Source organism: Panthera pardus, unplaced genomic scaffold (assembly GCF_024362965.1).
Source record: "Panthera pardus isolate Hobbes unplaced genomic scaffold, ASM2436296v1 HiC_scaffold_12, whole genome shotgun sequence".
Taxonomy (NCBI): Eukaryota; Metazoa; Chordata; class Mammalia; order Carnivora; family Felidae; genus Panthera; species Panthera pardus.
Window position 1 is genome coordinate 56,337,632 of NW_026526677.1, and position 22,616 is coordinate 56,360,247.

The 22,616-nt window shown below is 55.6% G+C and overlaps 1 protein-coding gene and 1 long non-coding RNA gene across 2 annotated transcripts in view; one reads left to right on the forward strand and one right to left on the reverse strand.

Moving 5' to 3' along the window:
* The window catches only part of PDE2A (phosphodiesterase 2A), a 94,587-nt gene that overhangs the window by 56,912 nt on the left and 15,059 nt on the right, over positions 1-22,616 (reverse strand). The window contains 1 exon segment of the mRNA XM_019449706.2: positions 9,683-9,755. Within this exon segment, the coding sequence (XP_019305251.2) occupies positions 9,683-9,755 (73 nt within the window).
* Positions 13,928-15,456, forward strand: LOC109267148 (uncharacterized). Its single transcript, XR_002079959.2, has 2 exons — positions 13,928-14,089; positions 15,198-15,456. It is a non-coding gene; the product is annotated as an uncharacterized LOC109267148 (long non-coding RNA).

Here is a 22,616-nt window from a genome sequence, read left to right on the forward strand (position 1 = left end):
GTAGAACCCAGCTGTCATAAAGAGGCTAGTGAGATGGAGACAATATGCAGAGAGGTCCTGGAGGGCTTCCTAGAGGAGGTGTGTGGTGCCTCACAAGAAGAGAACACCAGGTTCCAGAACAGCCTCCTAACTATGAGATATAGGTTTTCACCTGGGACTTATATGTTCTCATGTATGCATTTGCATGTGTCTGTGTGTCCGTGTGGGCATGGGTGTCATCCCAGTCACAGAGTCCTGAGCTCCAGTCTATGTCCCGAGGGCAGGTTCTGCCGAAGGTAGGGGTCAGCTAGGCGGCAGGCACAGTGGCAGACAAGACAGTAGTCTGAGTAAAGAAGAGGGATAACAACTCAGGGCTGAAAGAGAAGCCCGTTGTGGGTCATGACCTCAGTTCACACCCTAGCCGCCTGACACCGAGGGCAGTGTGCTTCCGTGACGCGGGCCCAGCATAGGACCTTCCCTCTCTGAGCTACTTTCCTCTTCTGAAGAATAAAAGCATGGGACTCGATCTCCTAGGGCCCGTCCAAGTCTAATGATCTTTGGAGGGAGGCTGACACACACACGCAGCCAGCCAGAGATGGAGACTTGCAGGGTGGGGAGAGAGCCCGAGTGAAGGGGCAGGAGCGCCCAGGAGGCTCACTGTGGGTCGGGTGGCTGGGGACCCTATCCTCAGGGCCAAGACAGGATGCGGTAGACAATGGAACCTTGGGGATGACAGGGAGCAGCTGCCGCCACCCTACCTGCCTTCTGGCCTGTGGGAGGAGAAAGATGGAGGAGTGATCGACAAGGGCTCTGCCCCCTAACAGGAGTCCTGCCTCAGCTCCTGTTCCCCAGGTGTTACAGGGGAAAGGGGGAAGCTGCAGACAATGGGGAGCACCCAGGACTGGGACTCAGGAAGCTGGGTTTCAGGTCCTGCTCTGCTGTGCGACCTGGGCCAGCTCCTGGTCTCCCTCACCTGATCTTTGAGCCCACCATGCTGGGACTCCTGCAGCGGCACCAGGCTTCTGAGGAACCCAGTCGGAGCGAGCTCTCTAGAGGACAAAGATACTTCTCTCCTGCCTAGGGGATCCCCCCCACCCAACTCTGGCACAGGTGCTGAGACAAGTGCAGAAGCCAAGAGGCAGCAAGCTGCCCGGCCTGTGCCACAAGGGAGCACCCACCGGTCATCCATCTCCAGGCGACTTGGCCTTGGACCTCCCTTCCTTAAGCTCTTCTCACAGCCACCTCCAGGGCACAAGCAGGGTCCTCCCTCCTTGGCCTGTGCTCAAGAGGTGCTGATGGGTCACCAGCCAATGCCCACACTGCTCCTCTGGCTGCCCTGCCCTCTGCCCCAGTCGGAGGCCCTTTGTACTTGGGGCCCTCACAAGCAAGTGTTCGTGCATTTCCACGTCCGTGTCCAGGAAGCGTTCATGTCCTGTTTTCCCCCTCAGGCCAGGGTTGGTGGGGAAGGGGGGTAGGTGGTAAGCAGGCCTCTCTTTCCTCCTCTGTCGACATTTCTGCCCAGAGACTTTAGTGGCTGGGAGGAAAGGGCACTCCTCTCTCTGCTATAATCCGAAATAGTTGAAGGATGGAGGCAGGGGGATGAAGGAAATGACCCCTTATCCTGCAAGCTTAGGGAGTGGCAGATCTCACACGTGCACAGACATCACTTCTGTTGGGGCAGGAGAATCTGCCCATGTGACCCAGGTGGAGAGGGGTCTGGGTCCCCCAACACCGGCTCAGCCCTCCTCCCCTCTCACTGGGGGTGGGGCCACCCTCCATCCTGAGCTGTCTCCGTTGCTTCTCCTTATGTTTTTAATAACCTAACATCGACATTAACAAGGAAGGTGGTTGCAGCTCTTCCCAGCAGCCCCATTTAGAATCATTGAATCATCAAATCATCAAATCCTAGAATCCTGGATTCACAGAATGCCCGCCTATTTGGCTCCTGGAGTCTCAGCAACTTCAAGTTGCAGAATGTCGGAATCGCACAACCCAGCTTGCACACAGCTCTGTCTGGAAGCTAAGAGTCATGGAAGGCTAGAAGCCCACAAACTGACACTGCCGGATTCTTAGAGTCATGCATCCCTAGAGCTGGTGCTCTTACACTCCTTGGAGATACTACCCCTACTTCCTTCTTCCTGCCCCCCGCCCCCGCCCGCCGTGAGAAAACGCAGCCCAGAAAATGGCCTCGTGCAAGATGACCGGAGAGTGCAAGCCAAGCAATGCCCACCCCTGAGATGGCAAAACGGGACCACAACATTCGGGTGTTCCAGAAATGGTGTCACTTTTACATTAGGAAATAGCTGTGTTTATGCTGGAGTGGGGCGGCTCTGTGAGTTTTGCTCACTTCCCCTCATGCCCCCTCCTGGCCCTCCCCCAGTCCTCCTGTGCCCCCACACCACCCCCACTGAGCACTGTAGCTGAGTATCTCTCAGCCCCCTCACCCTCCTCCAATCTGGGTGCAACTCTCTCGCCCATCCCTCCTCTAGGTCTACACCTGGGCCCCCTAAATAAAGACAACCACAGATGGGGCCAACTCCCTCAGGGTGGAGGACAGGAAAAGCAAAAGGCCTGCCACCTGAAGCTAACAGCCAGAGGGCGGGCTCCCCAGAGGAGGTGCCTTGAACTCAAGACTGGAAGCCTGGGGGGGGGGGGAGAGAAGGGGGGGGGCTGTTGGCCACCCCTGAGGCAGCAGCAGCTTCAGGGGAGTCTGATCTGAAGTGGAGGGAAGCAAATGAGACCTACATTTGATATTAGAACCATCAAGTATGTTTAGCATTTTCATAAATTTACATTTTAACTCATTTTGGAATGTGCTCATACAGTTTTGGATTTGAATTTTATTAAATATTACGTTTCACAGATTGTTTTAATTTTTGAATTCTGAACACTCTTTGCCCAGGGCAGTTCCCGAGTCCCCACACTCCTGGAGAGGATACTGCAGCTCTGAGTGGGGGCCAGGTCTCCTGGTCTCTGCTTAGCCTCCAAGCTCCTGACCTGGGAGACCTTCCTGAGACCTTTCAGTCCTTAGAGGACCCTGACACAGGCCCAGGCATCTGCCCTCACGCCCAGTCTTCCCTCAGGAGCCCAACCAGACACGCAGGGAGGTGCTCCCTCTCTTTCTACCTCCATAGCTGAGCGGCTCCCTCTTCACCCCTCGAAGGTCTGTCTCCTTCCCTCCATCCTGGCCATCTTCCTGCCCATGCCTCCTCGCCCTTCTCTGGACCACACTGAACCAGCCTCCAGCAAGGCCAGCCCAGCCTCCTGCCGCACCCCTTCCGTGTGCTCTCCAGCCATGGCCCAGGTTTCCTAATAAGCAGGTCTGAGCAGTCCCTGCCCTGCTTTCAACTCCCCACCTAGTGCCCAGTTCCTTCTGGGAAAAGTCCACAAATCCCTTCACTTGGGAGTCCTGCACAATTTGGCCCCTGCAGACATCACCAGCCTTGTCACCAGCTTCACACACACACACACACACACACACACACACACACACCAGATCCCACCCTAGGACTCGGCCACCCTGGCAGTCCAGGATCCAGCTACACAGAACTACAGAACCACACTTCCTTCCCTCTGTCTGTCACCAGCAAGGCTTCACGTGTGCCATTCACTCCTTCTCTCTGTCCAGAACTTTCTCCTAGTTCATCCCTTAACTCTCAGATTAGATACATTTCCTCCTGGAAGCTCCCCGACTTGCCCCTCCCTCCTACTCTGGGCTGAATCAGGGGTTGCTGCTCTGTCCCACCATGGCCTCCTACTTTCTCTCCAGCACTGCCCTCACCACACCACCTACCAGCATCAGTCTTTGTGCCTCCTCCCCGACCCCATCACCTGGCTGCCATCAGCCCTCGTACCTAGGTGTGTTTACCTGCCATGGGGCAGACACATTGCTGCTCAGACGTGGGGCAGTGTGTGGCAGAGCTTTAAAGTCCACACTGTGCTCACTTCTACCTCCCCTCTCTGTGGGACACATAGTAGGTACTCACTAAATGTCCACCTAGGAAGGCCTGGCAGTATATAGTGTGTGGCATGGACAGGCAGGCTGGGGTGCTTAGGATAAGTGAGAGTCCCTGGGTTGGGCTGGGGACTTCTTGGAGGAGGCATCCGGGAGGATCCTCCAAGTGTCAGTCTTTTTTTTTTTAAATTTTTTAACATTTATTCATTTTTTAGGTACAGAGAGACAGAGCATGAGCAGAGGAGGGGCAGAGAGAGAGGGAGACAAGGAATCCAAAGCAGGCTCCAGGCTCTGAGTTGTCAGCACAGAGCCCGATATGGGGCTTGAACTGATGGACTGTGAGATCATGACCTGAGCCAAAGTTGGAAGCTTAACCGACTGAGCCACCCAGGCGCCCCTTTAAAGTGTCAGTCTTTTTTTTTTTAATTTTTTTAATGTTTATTCATTTTTTAGAGACAGAGAGAGACAGAGCATGAGTGGGGAGGGGCAGAGAGAGAGGGAGACACAGAATCTGAAACAGGCTCCAGGCTCTGAGCTGTCAGCCCAGAGCCCGATGCGGGGCTCGAACTCAAGAACTGTGAGATCATGACCTGAGCTGAAGTCGGACACTCAACCGACTGAGCCACCCAGGCGCCCCGAAAGTGTCAGTCTTAAGACAACAATTGAGGACAGGCCACGGGAAGTCCCCAGCCCAGACTTAGGGCCATCAGAGTGGGAGCGAAGTCTGCAGTGAGGGAGATGAAGCAGCCAGGGTCCAGGCCAGGGTTGCTGGAGGGCCTACAGGTGCATTCAGAGAAGGCTTCCAGGAGGAGGGGCTGCTTCTGGCTGGTCTGGGGCAGGGAAGAAGGTGGAGATGAATCAAGTTGGAGAAAGTGGTGAGACAGAGATGTTGTTCAGAAAGCTCTGTCTCTTCTTGTCCTTTAGCCCTGAGAGGAAAAGGATGCGGGAGGCGGATGGGCAGGAGGAGCGAGGAAGGCTGGGGCAGAATGGAGATAACATCCGTGCTGACACCAGGGCCGGGGTGGGTATGGATGGCTGGGGCTGGCAGGGAGCATGTCCCCAGCTGTGGCTGGGAAACGTTTCCTGTCTCCTTGCCAGGGGGGTCATTAATAATCGTTCACCCGCCACAGGCAGCACGGAGGCCAGCCAGGGAGCTGCATGGTGCTGGGGCTGGAGTCCAGCCTGCTGACCAGTAGAGCTGCTTTCTGGGAAATAGAAAATTGCTGTGTTCTGTCACCTTGCTGTGAAACCTGGACAAATCACCTGACCTCTCTGGTCTCTGAGAACACTGGCAATAGGAGGGTCTAAGAAGGAGACTTCCTAAAATCCCCTCCCTGCTCTGGGCCTCGGTTTTTCTGGACGGCACATGGGCTGCCAACCCCACAAGGGTATATGGACATCTGATGATCGATGTGGCCATCTGGACTGTGCCGAGCCCAGCTCAGGACACGCGGGATGGGCAGACCTGGCCCAGCTTCTGAAGAGCTCGCATTCCGGTGAGCCCAACACCATGGGGTGCACACCTGGAGCCTCACAGAATCAAGTGTACATCAGGCCGGGGTAACACAGGAGGGAGGGTCACGTGCCCGGGGCCTAAGGGGCCGACAGTGTGGCCGAGCTGGGAAGATGGGTTTTCTCAGGCAAAGGACACGAGAGCCCCAGGAAGCCTGTTTGGTCACTGCTGTGACCCCAGCACTTAAGTGCCTGCCTAGTGTGTAGCAGGTGCACAATAAATGCTTTAGACAAGTGAATGAGTCAATCTGTTAGATGAGACTTCTCTGAAAGGAGTTTGGAATCTGGAAAGAGCTGCCTAAAAGATGATGATGACGATGACGATCATTCTGGCCAAAGACAAGGGGAAGGGAAGAGGCGATGTGAAAGCTCGAGAAGGCTGGAGGCCCAGGGATGGCCATCCAAGGCTAGACAGTATTTCTTGGGAAGGATCAAATGCCGTCAAGATGTGTTTTTGAATTTTCCAGTTGAGAATTTTCCAGTTGAATTTTCCAGTTGAGAATCTTCCTCAGCCCCAGGCCACATTGCTCTGCCTACTCAACACCCCCATCAAGGCCCAGCTTATTAAGCCCACTCACCGCAGAGAACCTTTTGGAGGGTGATGCTGGGGCGCTGCCCAGCCACCTCCCCTGACTGACTCTGGTAGTCTCTGTGCTTCCAACTGCCAGGAGCCCTGGCCTTTCATCCTCTCAAATACCTGTCAGCAGGCTGCCCACTAAGGTTCCCCCGTTGCTTTCTCTGGAGGGTGTGACCTGGGTCCTCCTCCTGACTGGCATCTCCCCTATCAGACTAGAGAGTCCCCAAAGTGTCACCACGCTTCCTTTCTCAGATAAGGGTCTCTGTGAGGGCAGGGACTCTTCCTCCTGTCAGATGGGAGGTCAACAAAAGGAGATACATTGAGGCCTTCCTGGTTGACCCCCAGCCCAGTAGGGACACTCCCTGAGGGCCACACAGAGAAGGGAAGAGGGACAGGCTGGCAGGCAGAAGAGGGCCCCTGACTGCTCAGCATCCTGGAGACACGTGTGCCAGAAGGGGTACTGGGCCACCCATGGGACTAATCCCTCATGGTGGCAAACTCACCCAGAAACCATTCCTGACCCAAGCCCGCTCTTTTTTTATTTTTTTATTATGTTTTTAACGTTTATTTATTTTTGAGAGAGAGAGACAGAGACAGAGTGCAAGCAGGGGAGGGGCAGAGAGAGAGAGAGAGACACACATAGAATCAGAAGCAGGCTCCAGGCTCCGAGCTGTCAGCCCAGAGCCCGACACGGGGCTTTAACCCACGAACTGTGAGATCACGACCTGTGTCAAAGTCAGATTCTTAACCGACGGAGCCACTCAGACGCCCCTCAAGCCTGCTCTTGAGCCAAGAAGGCACCACTGGGGATGCCACCCGGGCCTCACGGCCTGTGCCTGAACCCCTCCCCGCTGTGGAGCATTGTGAGGTGGTAGTAAACACAGTGACCCTGCAACACGTGCATCCTCTCCCCGCCCTCCTCATATCCCAGCCCAAAACACGACACAGACCAAGAGGAAAAGAACAAAGGTTCCCAGACCACAACATCACCCGCCGCCTGCCTGTCCAGCGCCTGCTCAGCCGGAAACCCAAGACAAAGGCCTTGGTCAAAGTGAGGAGGATGAAGGGCAAAGGGTAGAGGCAGCTTAGCTTGGGGTGGGCCATGAGAGGACGTCACTGGGCATCTCTGGGGACCTAACTGGGAGGGGAGCAAGGACAAGATGGCAGCCAAGCCCTCCCTGCACACACACGCACACCCTTCCATGAACATTTATGGGACACCTGCTGTATCCCCCATGCCCCAAACATTGACTGCCTCGTCCCTCACCCCACACACCGTGTGCACACACTTCCTTACCCCTGCAGAACATTCCACAGCCCTTAACACTGCCTCACCCCACACACACATCGCTAGCTCACTGGACACCCTTTCCACACTCCTCACCACACACCACACATAAACAGCTCACAGGGAGAAAAGATCACATAATCCACACGTCACACTGAAAAGTCACACAGCTCACACACCCACACCTCACACCACACTCACACTCAACCTCCCACCATGCACCTCACACACCCCACACTCACCTCCCCAACCACAGGCACACACACACGTCCAATTAAATTCAACACACACACCATCTAGACGAGACACACCCTGCATAGATAATGTGCACGCCTAATGTCACATGTTTGTGGCCACACACAGCCCCTCGGCATACACAATCCTGCCTGCACATTGCCTCCTCCCCCCCATGTGCATGTGGGTGTGTGCGCGCACACACACACACACACACACACACACACACACACACACACACAGAGTCAACCTTGCCTGGGACTCCTCGGCCCTGGCTGCTGCACTCTCCCCTACCCAGAGTTGCACAAACAGCCATCACACGGACATATGATGCTCAAACACCAACACACAGGTCCTAATACATTTCCCAAGCAAGCCTAGGATGTACCACAGAGAGTCTAAGCCACCTAGGCTGCGAACACACTCGGGCACACACAACGCCCCCACCCCACTCCCCTCCACCACGACGTCCAATGAAACCCCTTCATCAGGCCCCCACAGTGGCTCTTCTGGGATACACACAAGAGCCAATAACATACGCAACCACACACGCAATCCCCCAGGCAGGCTGCCCCTACAACAACTCCACCCCACGGAGACAGACACACCACATACACACATGTCCCCTACACGTACAACACTCATGCACACGGCACCACTCCACACTCACAACACAACCATCCTAGCCATGCACCGCATGCAATGACACACACTCACAATCTTCACACTCACCATAAGCCCCCACAACGCCCCCCCCCAAATAATCCCCCTGGTGGTGCCACACACAATATTACATGACACATCACACATGATCACGCACAAGGCACACCCAACACATGCAACGTGGGCCATCCTACACAAATACATACATCTCAGACTCACCCAGTCCTGGAACCCTCCCACCACAGGTAACTGACACCAGATTGCAGTCTACTCCCCTCTCTCCAATCCCACACCCCCAGCTGCTCCCAGTCAAGACCAGGACAGTGGGGATGGGGGGTTTACAAGTTATGAACCCCAGTGCCACTGCACAATCCCCACCCACCTTAGATCCCTGGGCACCACCCAAAGGCTGTACCCTCCATGTTTAGCCCCTTCTACGAGCGCCCACACCATGCCATGCCTGACAACATGGGGCAGGTGGAGGTCCTGCAGACACCAGCCCAGCACTCTGAGCCTGCCCCTTCCTCACTGGAAAGCAGAGGCAGATATAGGGGGAGGGGATGATCACAGAGTGAGACCCTAGAACAAAGACAGAGACCTAGAGAAATAGAGGGGACAAACTGAGAAAGATGAACAGGGCAGAGGGGACAAAGAAAGAGAAATGGAGGGGCAGAGAGAGAGGAGGCCCAGAAGGACTCGGAGAAGCCAGGGGAGAAACCAGAGAATAAAGTGGGACTACCACACCTGGAGAGAAACAAGAGGAGAGGGTGAGACCCCTAAGAGACTAGGGGACCTCCTATACAGAAGGGAGGGAGGGAAGGAAAGCAGGAGGCAGGTGGGAGGGGGTCCTGCAGAGAAGGAGACAAGCTATGAGGAAAAGCTGCGTTTTGACCCTGGGGTAGGGTCCCAGGCGAGGATCAAAGTCCAGATGCTGGAGTGGGAATCTGGATGGGGGCACAGACGAGGTTGTGGAGTAGAGGTTCAGGGGTTGGGGTGAGGCTCCAGCACTGAGGGGGAGTCCTGGCTGAAAGCTGAGGGTTCAGGTGTTATGGGTGTACCCGGAGTCTGAAATATATAGTGGGTGTTTGGGGATTGGGGCAGGGGTCATCCGTTGATCTGGGAGGCAAGGGGTTCCAGGTTTAAAGAGCTCTCGGTGGGGACTGGCGCCCGGCTGGGGTCCTACTGTGAACTCCCTATTGGGAGTTCAGTGCTTGGAGTGGAGTCCCAGATCCGAAAGGGGATCAGAGTCTGGGGTGAGGTTTCAACTGTGAGCTGGGGATTCAAGGGCTCCGGGTATGGGCTGCAGTCCCAGCACAGGAGTGGAATTCAGAGCTAGGGGAGGGGGCCCACCTTGAGGAGGGTTCAGGGGCAGAGTGGACTACGGAGCCGGCGCCTGCACTCTCCGTGGAGGACCCAGCCAGGCGCTCGCCCGGCACCCCGTCCTCCTCGTGCCCAGTGCTGGGGGCCCCCCTACCTGCAGGCTGTCGGCGCATGGCTGCGGCGGCGGCGGCGGCTCGTCCGGCTTGAGGAAGACCTGCTGGCCCCGCCTGAGGAATTGGACAACAGCGATGAGGATGTGGTGCAACACCAGGACCATGCTAGCAGCCGCCCGCCCGCCCGCCGGCCCGGCCGCTGCGCTCGGTCAGCGCGTCCGCGACAGCTCCGCCGGGTCCGCGCGAGGGTCCGCCCCGGCCCCGCCCCGGCCCGCCCACTCCCCGCCCCCGACCGCGCAGCCCCGCCTACCCTCCCGCCACCGCGGGCTGCACCTCTCGGCTAGTCGGACGTGCGGACCCCCCTGGGCCCCCCCCACCCCAGCTCTCACCTCCCTTCTCTCTCTGCTCTCAAGACTCTTCCAGCTTGTCCGCTATTAGGATCGCCCACCAGGTAGCCGGTTCTCAGCCTCCGCTCCCTCCTCTGGCCCCTCGCCCCTACTGTAGCTACCTCGTCTCTCAGAACCTCTCTTCAGATCACATCCTCTTCCCCCACTTAGAAAGTCCTGGGGCCCGGCCAGAGCTCCAAGCCAGAGACCAGCGCAGTGACGGGAGGGGCGGAGAGGCGGGGGATAGGGGACTAGGGGCCGCTGACCCGATGCCAGGAGCCGCGGGCTGACTCCTCTTCAGGAGAAATGGGGAAGTCGGGGAGAATTTTAGAGGTCGCCCAGCGACGGACAGGCCTGGGGGGCAATAGCCAATCTGTGCGGGGGACACGTGCGCACGGACACACGAGCGCACACACGGGCAGGCGCACCACTCCTGAGTGCAGGGTAGGGGCGCCGGGCCCCCAGCACCGGACGGGCAGGTCTGCGTTGGCGTCCCCGGAAGCCGGAGATGGTGCAGGCCCCAGGGCCACACAGTTCACAGTTCGGCGGTGGGACCCGCGCGTCCGGAGCGCAGTTCTCCGCAGCGCGGCCTCTGTGCTCAGGCGCCTGCGGCAGCCGTGACGCTTCTACGCCCCCTGCTGTCCTTTCGCGGCAGCGCCGCCTGGGCCTATTTGCCATCTGCGGGGCGAGGGAAATGGGGGCGGGCAGAGGGAGGAAGGATCACCTGGGCCAGCTCCCTGCCTGGACCCACTAGTTCCTCGCCTCCATTTAGCATGAGATCCGCTGGGGTGGTAGGACGTGTCTGGACTAGAGGGTGCGCTTTGGATCATGTCAGGCCTTTGCCGGCGACTTGCTGCTTGACCTTGGTCAGATTCCCTCCCGTTTGTGGGCCTCAGTTATCCCATCTCTTTCACAAGACTGCCAGGACAGTCAACCCCGACAATGGTGGGAAGTCAGCCAGTCTCCCGACAGCCCTTGCTGTGGACTGACCTGAATCCTGACCGCTGCACTGCTGGCCCCTTTCTCTGCAACACCCCCCTTCCCCACTTGGAGGGTGACTCAGTGAGCCCCCAGCCTCCCCTCCTCACTGGGCTGATTCATCTGGGCCCTTTCTCCCTGGGGAGTGATTTCCTCAACGTTGAGTCACTGAGCCCAGTCCTGGACACAGTCCAGGCACCTGGCACACAGGCTGGGCGGAGCCCTGGCTGTGCCATCAGCTCAGGAGGAGGCCCTCCAAACCCGGATTTCTCCCACCTCTGTTTCCGAGGCACAGCTCTGCACGTGCTTCTGCCTCTGCTCAGACACCTTTAAAGACTCCCTACCACAAACACAATAAAGCCCAAATCCTCAGCGTGACATGGCAGACCCTCTATAACTTAGCCCTCATTTATTTACCCAGCTTTGACCCTCTCACCACCATTTCTTAAATTTATACTTCCTCCTCTACGCAGATGAGTGACTGACTCATTCTCACCTCCAGATCTTTACCCATGCCACCCTACCCCAATGCCCACCAGATCCTGTCCACCTGTTTATCATTCAGGTGGACACCTCCTCTAGGAGACCTTCCCTTGATGCTACCTTAGTCCTCTGGGTCCCCTTCTTGAGTTTTTCCTGGGAATCATGTCTGGGGACATGGGGAGGAGTGGGAAGCTTTTCTGTCACTAAGTGATCCAGGCCCAGTTGATGTATTTTACTTCATCTTCAAATTAGGGGCAATGTGGCCTACTTTTTAACACTGTAGAAAACTACATGGGCTAAGATGGTGTAAAGGTTCTGACCCAGAAAAGGGCCTCCCTTCCTTTTTTGGCCTCAGTTTCCTGCTCTATAAAGGGGGGTGACCGATGTAAGGGCTATTCTAAGCACCGAGTCTGAGCCCAGTGCACAAATCCCTTGGCAAATCCTGAGTACCTGTCAATCCCGGGCTTTTATAGCCTGGATGGGACACAGGTACCCAGGAGGTGTCTGTTAAGGCCACTGGCCAGACCTATTCTGAAGTCATCTCATACCCTGCAGTCAAGAGCCAACCCTGGCCTGGCATAGCCACCATCTCTTGGGCTCTCAGCTCTAAGCAGGACTTCCACAGCACTCACCTCATGACAAGTTATTTCTTAAATCTTACTTGGTTATCTTACACTGCAGCTCAGTGGCTGGAACCCCAGGGACATGCTCTACGTCTCCCTCAACTCAGAGAGATTCATTCTGCATCCATCCTTCAGATTCAACTATTCCTCCAAGGGTTTCAGTCCTAACTCTGCCACAGACTTGCTGTGTGATTCTGAGCAGGACACTGAACATCTCTGGACCTCATTTTTCCCATCTGTGAAATGTTAATACACTAGATTCAATAAACAAACATTTTTTCTTTCGATGTTTGGCAGGATACAGAGATTCTTTCAAAAACATCCCCCCGATGTGATCCTTGAAATTCTCCATCCAGCCCCCTCCCAGAAGAGGCAGTCAAGGCTCCTTGAGATGCCAAAATGATAGGCCATGCGCAAACGCTCCTTGCCAGGAAGTGACTCTTCCTCCAAAGCTAGGGCTCCTCCGCTCCCCTATAGGTCCCTGTCTTCCAGGGTCTACGTTCTGTGATTCTATGTTAGGTTCTCACCCTTGCTCATGCCTGGGACTCCCCCATCCCAGATATTTTAAATGTTCCCAGGTGATTCTAATTTGCTGCCAGGTTTGAGAACCCTGGATTAGATGTATCTTGTTCCTGGCTGACATCAGTCCCGTGGAATCGACGGTCACAGCTGGCCCCTAAAAGGCTGAGTGTGTATATCTGGAGCTGGGGGCCTCTGTGTCCGAGGGGCTTTAACATTTATTGAGCCCTTACTATGTGCCTCGCATTTCACCTTCTCAACAACAGTATAAAGTTGGATCTATTATTAGCCACATTTTATACGTATGGAAAACTGAGGCACAGAGAGACCAAGTAATTTGTCCACAGTCACACAGCTAGTAAGTAATGGAGCCAAAATTCAAACTCAGACCATCTGGCTCCAATCTGTGTCCTAAATTCATGCTCCTTATCTTGAGGAAAGGCATGTGAGAAGAACAGATTTTCCTACCTCTCCTTTTGTCCCCAACGATGCAGTGACTGAGGGTCCTATGCTCCCAGTCCCTGAACCCTCTGCCCATCTCTGCCACAAGAAAACCCAGCCCCAGGAATGCCTGGCCCAGCCCCTCTAGACACTTCCTTTTGTCTCCCCACCTTACCGGCCGCTATAACTGCCCAGTGGCCCAGCTACTGAGTATTTTAGGAAAAGGTGAGTCAGCTGACAGCCTGTCAACCTGGGTACCAGGCCTACCAGACCTCAGGCCCTGTCCAGAAACCAGCCCTCTGTTGTTCCCAATAATAATGACACTCCTGTGGGCCACGGTGCTCACAAAGCACTTCCTCATCCAGGCTGGGAGAGCAGACTTCCTGCTCGCCATCTCTCCAGGTGACAGAGTGGCACCAGCAGACACCCAGTAGACCCCACATCTGCTCTCATCCCCCATGCCCACCTGTCTTACTTCCATAAGCCTGTCTGGTGCCTGACATGCATTTATCCCGTCACTGCTAACCACGGTCATACTCCTGGAAGCCCAGGTTCGAATCTGCACCCTGCCTTGACATACTGGGTGACCGCAGGCAAACTTCTGGCCCTCTCTGTCTTCAGACTCCTCAGCAACTATAGAAGTTGGCCTGGTTCTCGTTGAGGGCTCAGGCAGATCAGGTGGAAGGAGGCAGGATCCAGGTAGGCCTAGCTGGGTACAAGGCAGCTTTCTTGGGCAGGCAGGCCTGCCTGGGCATGCCAGACCCAAGGACTATGAACAAGGACCAGATCTCAGTATGGGAGGCTCCTCTGGAGAGAGTGTGTATGACTCAGTCAGAGTATGACTTGGGGTGTGGAGCCCACAGACTGACAGAGGGCTCTACTATCCTAGGGGCCCTGCAAAGGGACAATCCAAGAAGCGTCCTGGAGGAATCTGACATCTCTGTGGGTTCTGTGTCCATCTACAGCCTGTCCTCAATGCTTCAGCCCTGGAGAGAGCATGGGTATAGACCACCCTTCGGTAGCCGTGTGTGTGCACAGGTGGGTAAGGCCTTGCACCCAGGACTGTGAGCATGGTGTGGATAAAGGCAGGAGAGGGTATGACTAGAGGTTTGTAAGTTTATTTCTTTGTGAGGATGTGTGATACTTTCACAGTATAGCTGAATTTGTGTGTGTGTACATCTATGGAATGTGCATATGCATATGTGTGTGCACACAGGTGTGTGTATGCACACTTGCAGATATGTGTGAACAGTTGTAGGTGTGCACATGGGTCCAGGTATGGCAAATATGTGCATTTGTGTGTGACTGTGTGTGCAAATGCATGAGTATGTATATATTCAAATTCACACCCAAAGGAGGTGCCGCCATGGCCACTAGCCTGGATCAGCTCTGGCTGTGGCCCCAGATGTGGGGGTAGCCTTCACAGAGAAAGGATCTGGCCATAGGCACTTATTGGGTAAATATGGATTTTGGCTTTGGGTGGGCAGGACCTGCTCCCAGAGGCCCAGCAGCAGCTGAGGGGGGAAGAGCTCAGGTTGAGTAACTCAAGCCCAGAGGATGTGGGAATAGGGGTGGGTCATCCACAGGTCTCATCCATTTCCATGTTATTTGTATGCACATTTATCTTGTCGTCAGCAGGTGGCCAGGTCCACGACCCTAGAGGGGTAAGGGAATCCATAGCATTCTGGTCCAGACTGGTCCAGACTAGTCCAGGACCTATCGGCTCACAGCCAGGCTGAGGTCCACGGGACTCAGGCATTGGCACATGTTAAGTCTTGGTTATCTGCTCCTTATCATCTGCAAACCCCAAGATCCTTCCACCACACAAGGCTGCCCCAGGCCACCATAATCATACACAGTCGTCGTCCTCCCATAGAGGATGTCCTCCTGCACACAAACACATACTCCTATACCTGGAAACGTGTTCACACAACTCTTATACACAGAAGCACAGGTGGGCAAGTCTGCCCTAGGGGGACCACTATGCCTCCTTCCCAAGCTCCATACCTGCTGGGGTCATCTTTTCTTCAGCCTCACACACATTCACAGAGTTTGCAATTGCCTGCAGGATAAAGCTGGAGCTGTTCAAAGCCCTTAACCTATACCACCAACAAACTTCCTTTCAGGCCACACCTACACTGCCTTCTGGCCACTCCTCATGCGATCCATGAGGATTCCACAGATCCATCCACCAACCAGCACTCCCCATCACTCCGCGCTTTGCCAGGTAGGTAGTCGGCCTCTCCACTATGCTGTCAACTCCAGGGGACAGGGCTCTTTGTGTTTTGTTCATCGCTGTGACCCTAGCACCTAGAACAAGGCTCAACTCAGAAGAATTGCTCAAAAAGACATCTATTGACCATACAAATAAATGATAGAATCTTCCTTCCAGCCTGGTCTGCCCCATTATGTAAGATTTACCCAACTGTGTTTATTTTCTTGTGTGCCTCCCCGATCAGACCCGCTGACCCTCCAGGAAGAGACTGGGTGTGATTCAGCTTCGTGTGTGTATGTCCAGCTCAGGGCCAGGCACAGAGAGCAGGGGTGGGGGATAGGTCTGGGGGGCAGATCCCAAGGCATCATGACCCCCTCAATAAGGCACAGGGATATCTGGAATGTGGGGCCACCTGGGCCAATCACACAAAGCCTACGTGTCCCAGGGAAGAGGCCTCCCAATCGCCTTCCCTCATCTGAGTCCCTTTCTAAAGCTACCTCGACTGGTGATCCAGCCTCTGCTTGCACACTCCTAGAGACAGGGAGCTCACTTTCTTAGCAGCCAACCCCTTCCCGTGTGGGATGGATGGCTCTGCCTGATGCTGACTCCTCCCATAGCACCATCCTATTAAACCCTGATCATCCCGAGCCACGATTCCCATGGAAACCAGGAAGGAAGATGAGCAAAAGGAGAGGCAGATCCCAGCTTTCTCAGCAGCTCTACCAACCTCCCCAGCTTTGGGTCGAGGTGAGAAAAGGAGCTCTTGGCTCTCAGCCTACCCTAGGGAAAGGGGAGTGGTTTTAAGGTGCTCGGTCTCCCCTACTGCCAACCACCATCCTCAGGAGCCCAGGATGGTGCAGAGACAATGCATTGCCAAGAAACTCTCTAGCAACCTCCACTGAGCCCCATCCCCCCTCACTGAACTTCCACCCTCCTCGCTGAAGCCTTGGCCCTTCATTAAGCTCCATCCCCCATACTGAGCCCCCTCCTCTCATCCCCCATGCCCCTACCCACACCCCATCTCCTCCTCTCCCTGGAGCCTCCTGCCTTCCAGTCTGCAGGACGATGAGGGGTGCTCTGACTCCAGCGCTAGGAGTGGCACATAGAGACGCTTCCTCCCGAGCCCTGGCTTGCAGGCTGGGTGGATGAGGGAGGGCAAGCTGGTCCTCAGCCAAGGGTGGCTGCCCAGACTCCCACCCAGCCCCGCCTGAACAGCTGCAGCCCAGCTTTCCTCTGTCAGCTACTCCTGGGCTGGCCCTGCTCCAGAGGTGCGTCAGGGTGCAGTCGATCACTGACCCCAGCCCCCAATACACACACACACACACACACACACACACACACACACACGTACACACACACCAGGACAGCTCAGAGCCAAGCCCCTGAGGGATACTGAGGCACAAGAAAGTCTAAGTAACAGGGACCCAAGGCCCCAGGCTCTGAAAACTCCCTGCCAGCTCAGAAACCATCATAGAGGGAGGCCCCTATCTATGGCTTTGAGGTTCCAAGAACTCCCAGAGCTTTGTGTTCTAAGAAAATCAAGCCTCTATTATAATGTCCCTTTATTCCAAGAGTCTATGCTTCTTATATTCCATGAACGCAAGAGCCTGGAGTCCTGAGAATGTAGGAGTCCAGGATTCTATTATTCTAACTGCCTGACAAGCCAGGACTCCACCAGGGTTTCCACACCCCTCAGAGCCTGATGGTGTGCGGGCTCGAGTCTCTCTGAATACCAGGTAAGAGAGACGGCCCCAGCGAACCCCTGCATCTGTGAGGTGCATTCCAGCCTCCACCTTTTTGCTAACACCACTGTGCATCACCCTCCTCTCTGCTAATTAAATCTCAGACAACTTTAAAGAGGAAGGGAGGGGACTGCCATCAAGGACTACCTTCTAAAAGCCAGGCCCACCTGGTTGATTCTCTCATTTTAATCCTCATGATATTACTAGCCCAACTTTACAGTTGATAAAACTGAGGTCCCGGGGCATGAGGTCATTTGTCTAAAGTCACATAGCTAGAAATAGTAGAACAGTAATCCAAACAGGGCCCTTGGCAAACCCAATGCCTCCCAGTAGCAGGCTGACTCCTGAGAAAAGCCCAGGGGGCCTCCTTCCGGGCTCCCTCCTTGGCCCAGGGCCTCACGGCCCGCCTCAAGCTCCAGAAGGCAGAGACTGTGGCTACTTCTCCTCTCGCCTCCCCAAGCTGGAGGCAGCCTAGAGCCGGCCACATTTCCTGTCCTGATTGATCGAAAAGCAAAGCGCTCGATCCGCAAAGACTCCGTAGTGGGACCCGGAGATGTGGCGTTTCGTTTCTAAGCACCCGTCGCTATGGAAGCCAGGTGCTGCCTGCCCAAGGCTTAGCAACGGGCCCAGGAGGGCGGGGCGGAGGGCATTGTCAGGGGCTTCCAAGGCAGCCAGCAAAAGAGGGGGCGTAGGCTACGTTCTCCAGGCAGGAGGGCTGGAACTGTTGCCTTGGCTGGGCATGCAGGGAAGGAGGCGCAGGGGCTGGACCATGTGGGCTCTAAAGAACAGAGACCCAGAGGTAAGGGCAGAGAGAAACTTGCAGAGACAAAGGGAGTCCAGAGACAGTGAAAGGCAGAGACACTGTCTCTGAGAAAGGAGATGTGGGAAGGTGGAAGAAGACAAGAGCTGGTCAGAGTCACAGAGACCACTTACTTAGACAGTTGGCAAGAAAAGACTGACTCCCAGACAGGCCTGACTCCTGGGGAAGGGAGCCAGTGTGCCAGAGAGCAGGAGGAAGCCGCAGGGAATGACAGAGATGGATGGATACGTGACAGGAGGAGATAAGCCTGAGGCAGGAGGCAATATAGAGTCAGATAATAAAGGAAAAGAGGACTACGAATGGAGGGGCAGAAGGGGCAGTACGAGGACAAGGGCACCAAAGTCACAGGAGTCCTGAGCTGGCCCCTCTTCCTGGGTCTGCCCATCCATGGCATGGGCCTCACCAGCTTTGTACCACCACCCCACCACCCAGCCTCTCCTGCGGAACAGAGTCGTCTGGGCCCTCAAGAAGGAGGCTGGTCAGAGTTCCCATGTCTCTCCAACCCTCCAGGGACAGGTCTTGCCCAAGATCAGCCAGTGAGGCACTGTGTGAAACGCTAGGAAGGCAGGCCCTGGGAATCCCAGTCCAGACCCCCTCCCCACCCTCACCTGACCACTCCTTGGTTACCCATGGACGTACAGTCAGTACGGAGAGGCACACGTGTCCCCCCACCAGAGTGAAGAAGATGACAGAACCTAAGATGGGACCCCCTTCATTTCCTTCCTCAACAACCCTGTGTCCCGGCGCTGGGGACCCACGGGTGGAGCAGACAGCATCTGGTGGAGAGACGGCCCATACCTGTCTCTCTCCGGGGTGTGACTAGGGAAGGCAGACTCCGGGGAACCCAAAGTGGCCCGGCTCCTTGGGGAGAGGGAAGCGGCAGGCACTTAACAGGCGACATCTCACTTGATGTTCACCGGAACCTGTTACAGAGAAGACTGAGGCCCCCAAAAGGCAAGTGACTCACCCCAGCTAATCACCACCAGCCAGCCAGTGCCCGAAATGCGGCCTGACCCCAGGTCTCGTGGGGCCAGTACAAGTTGGAGGGACTGGTGGAAACCTCTCTGCCAGGGCAGAGGCAGCTGCTCCAGGAAGGGGGGTGCGATCCAGGCCTGCTCAGCGGCCCCTCCCAGGGGGAGGGGGGGAAGGTCTCAAGCCCGGCTCTGGCCACCAGTCCTCCTGGCACCAGACACCCTCCCCCGACGTCAGAATGGGTAACAGTGCCTCTGTCAGGTGTCAGGTACTAATCTCTCTCTCTCTCCCCGCTAATTGCTCCTGGCATTGTTAACACCGTCAGCTGCACCTGACAGCCTCTGTGGGAGCTCGTGTGCCTTCAGAGGTGCCCCATCCGCCCCCATCAGCACCAGCCTTGCTCTCGCCACACTCCTGAGGGAGGAACAAGACAAAGTCTAATTAAGCACCTACTATGTGCCCCCTGGTGGTGCGAAGCAGTTGACATTCATTATCTCATTAAATTGTCTCCTAGGGCTCTGAGGGCTCATCCCCACCTCCTGCAGCTCCTGGCCTCTGGCCTTTCTGCTTGCCCTCCCCACACCTCACAGCACTCGCCCTGGAAACAGCCTCTGGGCCAGGGTGACCCCAGAGCAGAAGGTGAACATAGGCGCCTGGGAACTGGTACTTTGATTCTCAGAGGCAGTGCCCATGATGAGGGGCAGAAAGGGGAGTTGGGGTGAGGTGTGGGACGACAGGGGGAAGGGCAAAGAAAGAAGGAAGGGCACACGGAACTGGGGGGCGCAGAGATGGCAGGCTGCGAGCCACACTCCACATACACATGCATGCATGCTGGGCCTGGGCTGCAGCCCAGATGATCGACCCTCGGCGCCACGTTCCCTGGAGCCCCAGTCCCGGGAAGGTGGTGCCACAGGCATTATCGATTGATTGCCTCCCAGCCTCCTGTTCCTGATGCCTGGAGGCTGCCTCCTCCATGCAGCCCTCCAGCTGCTCAATGTCACCGCCAGGGTGAGTCTGGGGGCAGCCTGGGGACAATGAGCAGGGACTCCTCATCTCTCCCTCAGCCCAGCACTCTCCCGACTCCTCAGGAGCCTGGTCCAGGTAGATGGGTAGTGCAAGGTCTGACATTGAGGCTCGTGGTCATACATGCACATGTGTGCACGTGTACATGTATTTGTGTGTGCATGTGTGCATGAATAAGTAAGTCAGTATAGCACAAGAGTTGCAAATACAAGATGTAAGCTATACAACTTGGGTTCAAATCCCCTCCTCCATTTCCTGGACATGTGACTCTGTGCAAGTCCCTTCACTTCTCTGAGCCTCAGTTCCCTTATCTATACAGTGTGGTTACCAATAGTACCCAACTAATAGGATAAATGAGAGTACACATGCATAACTCTGGCACAATGCTTGACATATAGTATTTTTTGATACATGATAGGTTTTTTTCTTTAAAAATTTTTAACGTTTATTTTTGAGAGAGAGTCAGAATGTGAGCGGGGGAGGGCAGAGAGAGAGGGAGACACAGAATCCCAAGCAGGCTCCAGGCTCTGAGCTGTCAGCACAGAGCCCGATGCGGGCCTCGAACTCACGAACCGTGAGATCATGACCTGGGCCGAAGTCGGACGCTCAACCGACTGAGCCACCCAGGCACCCCAATATATGAAAGTTTGTTTTTATCGTTACTGTGAGCATGTATGCATGTATGCATGTGTAGATACCCTTGGAAGGAGGGATTTGTGGCGCTCCAGCAAGGGGGTGTAGGCTGCTCCCTAACCCTCGACTCAGCCACACTCTCGGCCCAACCTCAGAGAAGGGGGAACTGCTGCATTGCTCCTCCCCCCACAAAACCCTACCTGTGCTGGGTGAAGCTGTGGGGGGGCAGGGGGGAGATGGATGGCTTGGCGGCTACCAGGCAGGACTGGTGATTAGAAGGCTAACAGCCCAGCATCCGGAAAAGAATGGGAGGGAGGCTGAGCTGTGGGGCCATCCATCAAAGCTGGCAGGCCCAGCAACGCTGCAGAGTAGGGTGAAAGCAAGGCAAGGGGACAGCTGTGAGGTGGGGGGAGTGTAGACAGGCTAAGGGCCAGGCAGCCAGGCCCAGCCCAGCACTGACCTGTTCAGCAACCCTGAGTGAGTCACTGTTGCCCTGGGACAATGGGGCTAAAATGGCTCTCTCTGCCCTGATAAGTTCCGGCCACATCAGGCCCAATATCAGGCCGAACGTGAGGGCCCCAGAGATGCCCTTTCCTCCTATTGGTGCCCAATTTGGCCAAAGATTCCTGGGGGTGCAAAGTAAGGGGATGTGGCACAGTGCCTGGGCTGGGAGACCAAACACCCAAGTTTCTGACCCTAATCACTTGCTGACCCCACCCAAGCCCCTGGCTTCCCAGGTCCTTCCTTGAATGCCCTCCCCCACTACCCCCACCACACAAGAGGCAGGGGATGGCGCATAAGCACAGCTCTTGCCTTCTCAAATTTCATTCAAACTAGGGGCGGGTCACCCATGGGCCCTCCTCACCTTTGGGAAGTGGTGGTTACCTGGAAAACTCCTGGCCAGCAAGTCTGGGGCAAGAGGTCCTAGCTGGGGTCTATAGAGTAGGATCCGGACAGAGCCCACAGCCTCAGTCTGTCTTTAATGACCTCAGTGAGCTTGATCAAGTCACTTTCTCTCCCTGGGCCTCAATTTTCCCATCCCGAAAATCAAACAAGCAACAAGAACAAAAATTCTTCAGGGGCTCCTTTTTCCCTATGAGACACCCTGCAAGCTGCTCATTGCAGCCATTCCCTCTCAGTCCTTCCCCAGGCTTCAGTCCTCCTCTGTGCCCTGCTACACTCCTGCATGTTGGCTGCTCTGCATTTTTGTCAACCCCCCACCCCTCTTTATATTTCACCTCTGGACTCATGGTTTACCTGTTCTCCTCTGATCCTCTGCCTCTGCACTGGAAAATATCCTCACTCAACAGGGCCAGAAGTATCACTCCCTCTGCAAAGCTGTTTGCACAGCCTCTGGCTGAGCTAAGTCAGCCCCCCTTGCAGAGCCACCAGTGGCTCCCACACACCTTCTCTGAAGCCAAGACCAGGATTGGTCTATGTCCCCATCTCACTCTGGGCTCCTAAGAGTGAGGGCTGGGCTGGGCCTGATTCCCAGGATAGGGGAAAGAGGTGGGCAGCTCAGGGCCTTGAACAGGGATGAGGCTTAGAGAAAATGGAAGGAAAGAAAGGAGGAGGAAGGGAGAGAGGAATGAAAAGAAAGAGAAAGCAGGGAGGAAGAGAAACAACTGTCCCTAAGGTTCCTTTGGATCTAACAATCTGAAGGAATGTTCATCTACTCCAGATGGAGTCCCCATGCCCTGGTCTCTGCTCCATCCCTTGCTCTCCTCCCCCCTGCTCCCCCTTTGGGCCCCAGCCCCATCACACACAACAGTACAAAGGCTCAGAGCCAAAGGGGTCTCTGGCCTCTGCCGCTGCACCCTGACTGGAGGCTAAGAACATGCCTGGTCGTCATAGTGATGGTGCAAAGCTGTCATCACTAATTCATCGCCAGAGCCCTGAGAGGCCAGCGAGGTGTGAGGAGAGCTAGTCAAAACTGATCAGAGCGGCCACTAGGGGCAGGAGTCTTGGGGCTATGGGCCTAGGGGAGGACCAGGGATTAAACTCCATCACCCCAACCCTGCCATGTCTTTCCCTCAGCCTCCCAATGCCCTGATAGGAAGGAGGATTGCAGACCGTCCCTCAGTCTGTCTTGTGCACCTACTATGTGTCCAGCTCAGTCAGAGCTGGGGGTCAGTGAAGG